The 8,358-nt window shown below is 42.7% G+C and overlaps 1 protein-coding gene across 17 annotated transcripts in view; it reads right to left on the reverse strand.

Annotated features, from left to right (window-relative positions):
- Positions 1–307: 307 nt before the first annotated feature.
- Positions 308–8,358, reverse strand: part of EBF3 (EBF transcription factor 3) — a 125,950-nt gene continuing 117,899 nt past the window's right edge. For 6 of the 17 annotated variants that reach the window (XM_071812248.1, XM_071812247.1, XM_071812251.1 and 3 more), the window contains 4 exons: positions 8,313–8,358; positions 6,938–7,126; positions 6,308–6,505; positions 308–501 (listed from right to left, as the gene is read on the reverse strand). The exon at positions 8,313–8,358 is cut by the window's right edge and continues 132 nt beyond it. In XM_071812248.1, the coding sequence (XP_071668349.1) occupies positions 470–501; positions 6,308–6,505; positions 6,938–7,126; positions 8,313–8,358 (465 nt within the window). In that variant the 3' untranslated portion in view covers positions 308–469. The remainder of the gene's footprint in view (positions 502–6,307; positions 6,506–6,937; positions 7,127–8,312) is intronic. The other 11 variants (XM_071812252.1, XM_071812249.1, XM_071812253.1 and 8 more) reach the window with 3 other exon arrangements.

Raw genomic sequence — 8,358 nt, forward strand, 5'->3', positions numbered from 1 at the left:
ATACACAACCATTGTGAATCTAGTTATGAGTACAGAAAAATGTTCGGAGGCATTTTTCATCAGTGTTTCATGATAATCAAAATGGTGCATCCACAAAGTTTCTCCCAACACATAGCAAGTACTAGACATAGCCAAGACGTAATCAGAAACTTTATACAAAATAGGCGTCGCTTTCTCCTTATTCTTCAGGACTGAGAAATGTGAAAATATGAGAAAAATTCAGTCAATAAAATGGAATTGTTCATGAAGAAGTAGGTTGTTTGCATGTAGATTCTTAATAGTTTAAATAAAATCTTTAAACAAAGTCTTTTTTTTTTTTTCTTTTTTCTTTATTTTTTTTGTAGCATTTCGGTTTGTTGCTGATTCTGTGTGAAGATACTGTTTCCATCAGCATGTCTTAATATACTAAACTTGTCCCCTAAGCCCGTCCTCTGAAGCTTGGTCGTACGGTAGGTAAACAAAAGTGACTTTACATTGGCGGGACTACAAGCCCAGACATCGCTGAAAGGGAAGGAAACAGAAAACAAAGAGAAGAAAAAGATGAGGCGTTATTAGCACGTTTGTGTAAGGCACGTCGGGTTCAACCCAACCGCGATGCTCGGGACGGGGGATGCAGCGCTGGGACCCTCGGACCGAGGGACCGCGGACATGGACTTTTCCCCACCCAGTGCTCCGTGGGGCTTCTCAGAAGGGACGGAGGTTCTGAGGGGGTTTTTGTACCCGGAGCATCCCGAATCCCAGCTAAGAGCGAAGTGGGGACCAGGCTCTAGGAGTTGAGGAACACCATGGTTGCTCCTGCTCATGTCTCACATCCCTCGGGGACGTCCCTGCGGTGGGAACCTACCAACTACCATGTCCAACCACCACGTCCAACCATTGCGTCCAGCCACCGCATCCAACCACCACGTCCAGCCACCGCATCCAACCACCACGTCCAGCCATCGCATCCAACCACCACGTCCAGCCATCGCGTCCAACCACCACGTCCAGCCATTGCGTCCAACCACCACGTCCAGCCATTGCGTCCAGCCACCGCATCCAACCACCACGTCCAGCCATCATGTCCAGCCACCGCATCCAACCACCATGTCCAGCCACCGCATCCAACCACCACGTCCAGCCATCATGTCCAGCCACCGCCTCCAACCACCGCGTCCAACCACCGAGTGCAGCCATTGCATCCAACCACCACATCCAACCACAACGTCCAGCCACTGCAGCCAACCACCGTGTCCAACCATAACATCCAACCACCGCGTCCAACCACCACATCCAACCACCGTGTCATGCCCAGACCCAGCACCTGTCTAGAAAACCTAATTTCCCACCATTTTACTGGATAACAGTGGTGCTGAACAAGCTGAGGACTAAGACCAAAGTGAGGTAACCTACCCCCATTCTCAACTCTGGAGATCAAGTGCCATAAAGAGGCACAAGATCAATATCCTTGACCAGTATATCGTTATTTTTTTAACAGATAAAGCCTGAGGTACCAACAACTACTGTTTTTTTCCCTAGTTAACTCTTTGGTAGAAACATAATTTAGACAGTCTTTAATTTTAGTGTTGTTTAATTTTTGCCATGATGATATTTCTCATTAATTTATGTACAACAGATATTAATAAATTTGTTCGTGTAGTGATGTGAACTTCAATTTCTCAGTTCATTAATTTCAACAATATTAATTTATTTCAGCTTCGCTGTTACGGCTTTACGGTTTGGAAGAGCTGGGTATGTACACATGCCATAGGTAACGTCACCTCCTGCAGCAGCCGCGGCTGCGCAACCAGAATTTGCTCCAACTCTGGTCCACAGGCAGCTGTGCCAGCTGTTGCAAAGGACTGGTTCTCAGTGCAACACCTCCCAAGTGATGCTCTTGACATAGGTTAAAGTTTTCCACCTCTTCTACCTTTATCCCCCAATTATAAATTGTATCAAATGTGTCAAAATTAAAATGGAAGATATTTTTTGTGATTAATAATATCACATGTTTTAAACCTAAGCAGTGACTGAATTACAAAACTCAACTGGAGAATAGCGCGTACATTGGAAGAGACCTTTTCTACCCAAAATATTTAGTTTCCGTATTATGTTTCCACTAATCTGTGAGTTTTTGGTCCTTGGGATGCCTGGCGCTGCGTAAGCAGCCCAGAGAGGTTTGGGCACATGGGGGACATCTGAACTGGGGACATGGGAACTCATTTGGGGATGTTTTTACGCAACCATCAGTTGCCCAGGACATCAAGATCACCACAGGTCAATGGAAAATATAGGGTCTTTCCATCATACTTTAGTGAACAGCACATCGCTATTTGGTTCTAATTCCCTGCACATCTTAATCACACGTTTGTTGTCCTCTCATGTTTGGCTTTTGCTGTGTGAAAATGTAGGTTGCCTGACGCTTATATTTCTAAGGGAAAAAAGTCTGAATTCTTGATTTTAAATGATGGAGTCGTTCTTGTTGAATTCTATCTGTGGCACAATGGAAGGGGGCTACAAAATTGGTGCTCCAGACATTTACTTCACTATTTAGTTTAGTAGCAACATTTGACAATTGCGGATTTCTGCAGTGCATTTCCCGCAGTGCAAATTGGTACCAAATGCTGCTTTCAAGAAAAATGGGGTGGCTAGTTTTTTAATAATAATTTTAATAGTTTCATCCAGGGGAAGACCAGAAAATTAAGCAGAATGCAATTTTAAAATAATATAGAGAACCTTTAGCTCTGCATTACGATCATAAAGCTTAACCAGAGAGCAATATCTTTCACAATCTATAAAAAGTAAATTACAATTGAAAACCAAATTTTGAACACATATTATACTTCCAACTTTACAGCGAGCCAGCACTTTCTTGCTAAAAAAATTATTTTATACCTTATATGTCTATTGTTTTAAGCAGGAAAAGGCCCTCTGCCCTATGGAATCCATACACTAGCATCCTGCTCTCAACAAAGTATTAAGCATTAAGCTTTCTGATCGTAGGATATGCAGTGGAAGGTGTTCCTAACCTCGGCCTCGGATGTCTTTAGGAAAAAGGTGCCTCCCCTTGTTGGCTACAGACCTCTCCATGTTCGTGCTTTGGCACTAAGTCCTAAAACACAGAGTGGCCTTTTGGGGACGTCCTTCCTAGTGCAGGATCTTGCTTCTGGTGTGGTGGGCTCGGGTGGTCCTGATACTCAGTGATGCTCCCACAAGCCAGAAGGTAGAGCGGCTCCACCTCTGCTTTAGACCATGTGAGGAGACAAAGTGGTCCATCTCAGCTCCAGGTGGAGCTTCATAGTTCTGCTCCTGCTTCCTCAGCATCTTAGATGTACCAACAGCAGCATTTTTTTGGCACATAGACAAATCCTACAGTGGCTTACGCAGCGAGGGTCAGTTTAATGAACCCCAAATCGCTGTGAAAGGATTAGTCGTGTCTGTGGGGCAGTTAATTGTTGGGTGTTGCCATGCTCTCATCTGACTCTACCTCTTCACAGTGCTAACAAACCTTCAGAGGAATGATTTAAAAAATGGGAATAAGAAAGCAGAAACCCCCTAAATAACTGTACAGGTAAAACAAAGTGTAATGAGTAAAACTCCTGCCTTGCTGGCTCTTCTCTATGATGTCTCATGAGGGAAGTATATGACAAATTCATCCCTGTCTTGCCAAATTCAGTCCATGGCACTGGCTGGGATGTGTGGGGACAGCTGGGTGAGGTGGTGTCATCCTGAAACCTCTCCTGAGTTCGGTCTGGATTCACTCAGTGGCTCTGGGTGGAATAAGTGCCGGTGCCTCTGTGCTGGGATGAGGAAGGAACTCGCCAAAGAGATGTCGGATGCAATTGGATTTTTCTCTCAGTCCAAGGGGACTTGAACCCACCTAATGAGTCTATGATTTTACCTTTTGCTAGAGTACCCTAACTCTCACCATATGGACCATCACCTACTTTGCAGAAATCAATCAACTTTTTGTCACAACCCTGGAACTCAATGCTCTAATTACCAGACCAGAAAGGTGTTCTTGCTATTTCTCTGAGTCATTTTACTCAACACAAAACTATTAAGTTTAGCTTTTTTTCCCAACTGTCTATTAATTTTTGAATGAATCAATCAGTTGCTGAACCAAAACCTGAGGTTTCTGCACATCCCTACATCTGAACACCTCCGTGCTTCTGAAGTGCTGAGTGGGGTGGGCATAGCAAGTCCTGGGGACAACTGACCTAGAGCTTTAGCAACACCCATGAGATGCTGGACTTTGTTAGGGGCCACACCAGCCCTGCAGCTTGGATTGCAGCATCCTAAGACCCGGGGTTGGAGGGATCTTCCAGCCTTCCGTGGGCTGTCTGGGCCTGGAGGCTTAGTCCAGAGCTGAGCTGGGCCTCAGCCTAAGACTTAACTTCAGGACCTGGTCAACAAAATCAGTATTGGTTGATTTGAAATCGTATACTGGGCTTTTATACAAGGAGCGTTTTGTAGCTGAGGATGGAGATGGGTGGTCACTGGGGGCTTGGGGAGGTGCCAAGGGAGATTGAGTGCTTAGTGCAGGCATTTAACCCGCCCAGTCCTTCTGAAAATCCCACTTTGCAACAATCTAGTCCTTTTAAGCATCTGATACCTTGAATATCTGATGGGAAGCCTTTTATTTACATACTGAAATTACAGAAGTTTAGACCAGTTTAATTTAGGTCTTTAAATATTTTTTTTTTAAGAGTAAATCAATATCAATGAGTTAATGAGAACATATATAAATACCTGCTACAGAACAGCTAAAGAATAGCTGTTCAGATCTAAGCTGTGTTACCTTATTATTTTATTTATTTTACTATTTTATTTTATTAATTTTATTTCAGTATTTACTTTTTACACTAGTGTCTTTTTATAAAAAGAGAAAAGTGGGCCACTGGATTATTTTATGAATGGATGATCTTTTCTAAGAACACTCCTTACACCTGGTATAGTTTTCTGCTTACAGTAACATCATAAAGCTTGCCCTAAAGACATGTGCAATGATGGAGATTGTCGATCTAATTATCCTTTCCTTTAACATCCCTCCTGCAATTAGATTTGTGTAGCTGGATCCTCAGCCCGTCATTGACCTGAGTGCATACGGAGCTCTCAGATGCCTCTTTGGGCCGAGAAGTTAAGAACAAGCTACAGCGACATCCAGGTTGAGATCCTGGTCTGGAACGGCCGGCATTTTTGGTGGACTGTGGGACTGAGTCTCTCCAAAGTGCCTTAAGGTAAATACCACAAAATGCAGGTGTCCAGAATTAGTTTGGCAAATCTAAATATCTGCCTTCATCTGTTTGCCTGCGAGTGCCCATCACACCATAAATATTCTAAAATAAAGAATATGGCACTACCTACATCTTAACTAAGTCAAGAGAAGTGACGACCTCCCGGTTAAAGCGTCTGCAGCCCTTTCTGGTTCAATTTTCTGCACTGTGCAATGAGGCTCATGATTTGTAAAACAGAGGCAAACAAACCTTTTCAACGACTCTAATGCATCTGACAATAATATCTTCTAAACGTTACGTGTGCCGTAAAAGGGAAGACTTCTTTGTTCATATTTTTATTCTTCCACCAAACGCACACTGTATCGCAATTCCTCCTGCCCCACTCCCAGCAGGTGACCACGGAAATTCTGCAACTGATTTATAAATTGCTCATTACACTACCCACATGAAATCACACAGATTAAAAAAATGCAGAAGCTTAAAATTGCCTGCCTTAATTAAAATATTTAGTTGTTCATTTAGGGAAGAAAGCACTCTACCACCACAGTAAGAGAGTGAGCTGGGACCACCAGAGCATGCAGACTCACCGCTCGGGGGGGCACCTAGTCCAAGGGAAGGTTAATTCACTGAGGAAGAGCTTACTCTGATTTACACTGGGCTGAGGTATTGGAAAATAAGTATTGCACCATATGTAAAATGAGGAGATCGCACCGCATTACGCTGGAATGCTGCTGGTGTTAAACATCCGTCGAAACGTGCTCGGAAAACGTATAAACACAAGGAGTGCACAAAACCTCTGAGAAGCATTCGGGGGTACGGTCTTACTTTAAAATTTAAAGCACAAACTCCTAAGGGGAAAATGCCAGAAAAGCAGCTGGTGTTTTGCCTAGTGCAGGTATTAAAAGTAAACTAAGATTTGCTTAAAATCTTAGCGTACCATTTGCACTACCCCATTTCTTCTGCTCTTACATCACTACGAGAGCACCAGCAACCTAAAAATCCAGCGAGGTCCCTTTCTTCTCCCAAATAAGCGGTCTGGGCTTAGGTGTATAAAAAGCAATAGACAGAAAATCGAGAGAGATCCAGCTCACCTTGAAGTCCATTTCCATTTGCACTGGTGCAAGATGGTGGAGGAGAGGCTTGGGGCCTGACAACAGGAGCAAAGGCGCTCTTTTGTTTCACTGCAGAGATGACATTGGCAGGTGAGAATGAGAAAATGCCGTGTGTACTGCTACAGTTTGAAGGGAGGGTGACCGAAGAGGCTGCCATGGTAGGGCTTGACGGCACTACTGCAATAAAGCAAAAATAATCAGGACTCAGATTGAGGTTTTCACGGCAAACACGGAAAAAGAGAGTGATAGGGCCTTGCCTCTTAAAATATATATATATATATATATAAAATATATATTAAAAAAAAAAGAAAAAAAATGAAATGCCTTGGCTTGGCCACTCTCTGGATAACAGGCAAACTCTTTTGTGTTGGACTTTCTTTACAAATCGTGCAGTCCAATTTTGTTTATTCTTTTTTTTTTTTTCTATCTGAGATTGTATTATGGCACAAACAGATCAATTTATCATATTCATTTTTACGTCCAGCCTCCAGAGTCACCCCTCCTTTTATCCAGTAGCTCACAATAGAGGAAATCAAAACAATGCAAGTATTTGATTTTGTAGTAAATATGAATCTATATGATGATGTGTTACCAAAAATAGACACTTACTGCCGTAAGGAGAGTTAGCTGAGGAGCCATTAAGAAATCCAGGGGAACCTGGTACACCTAGATTGGGCATGCCGGCATTGCCATATCCATTCATGCTATTGCTGACTGTGTTGTAATTGGACTGCTGAGGAGTACTGCTGGGAACATATCCTCGCGGGGAAACACTGCTTGTGTTGCGACTGTAACCTACTGTGTTAGAAACCCCCCCACCCCAAAAAAATAATGTTATTTTATAAGATAGACTTAGGGCTGGGGGGTTTCCTCATGCAGCATATATTACACAGTTTTAATTGATTGCACAGCTTTGCTCTAAGTTGTCTCTTACTGCCCTATCAACTCTTGCAGTTGGAGATAACCTTATCACGCCAAGCCTACTTAAATCATCTGCGAGCACTCTATGTTGTGTCTCCTCTTAGCACAGACAGCCAACAAAAGCTCTCTTCGATCCAGCTGTGGCAGGTGCCTTCGCGTTTGTCTTTAGGAGCAATTACCAACAGGCTCGAGTCGCGCTTGGTACCAACGCACTGCATGAGCTTCCGGCCTCTCCGGACCTTCAAATGCCATAGCTGACACGACAAACTTGTTTTGTTTAAAAAGGCTGTTTTGGGGTCTTCGTTTTATGATTGATAATTTTATACTAACGACAAGCTCGTACTTGCGTAAGGTGTAGCCATCGGTGGAAACTAATTCAAGATCGAGTACAGAATTTTGTAAGGCTTATTAGCTTGGAAACGCATTCAAAGACAATCTTTGTAGAAGAGGAAACATAGCGGAATCGGGATTTCAAACAACAGTTTGTTCCTATCTGAGCAATCAATTTAATAATTACTTTGCAAGCAAAAAATACAGGTTCGAACATATCTAATAATCCTGTTTCCCTCCTTTCATTAGTATCAAAATTAATTTTAAATGCAATATGCTACATGCATTTTCAATTACAACAGGTAAATTAAATCAACTATTACTTTTATTAGTAACATATATGTCACACATGCCTATAAACAAAGTATTTTAAAAATCACAGACATCAAATTAGATTCATCTGTGTAACTATTCCAAAACCAGGTGGAGATACCCAGACATAATTAATTTATAATAAACATACACCTTGTATATTTACTGGGAATAACGAAGAGCTTTCTACACTTTGCCAGTTTGTTTTTGGTTTGTTTTTTTTTCCACTGGAGGTGCTTTACGATAACAGTAAACGGAAGAACAGGAAGAATTAAACATTACGAGAAAGTTAAAGACGGCATTTCATTACGCGATCAGACATATGACTACAGGGAGATAGAAAGAGGCAGAACGCAGGGGTGACATCAGCGCGGATTGACAGCCAAGAGCGTGAAGGATTAACTCTTGAAACGCCACCTACCTTGGTCATTGGCTTGTGACGTCTCGGAGACGTTGACGGCGAGCTG

Source organism: Patagioenas fasciata, chromosome 8, assembly GCF_037038585.1.
Source record: "Patagioenas fasciata isolate bPatFas1 chromosome 8, bPatFas1.hap1, whole genome shotgun sequence".
NCBI classification, from domain to species: Eukaryota; Metazoa; Chordata; class Aves; order Columbiformes; family Columbidae; genus Patagioenas; species Patagioenas fasciata.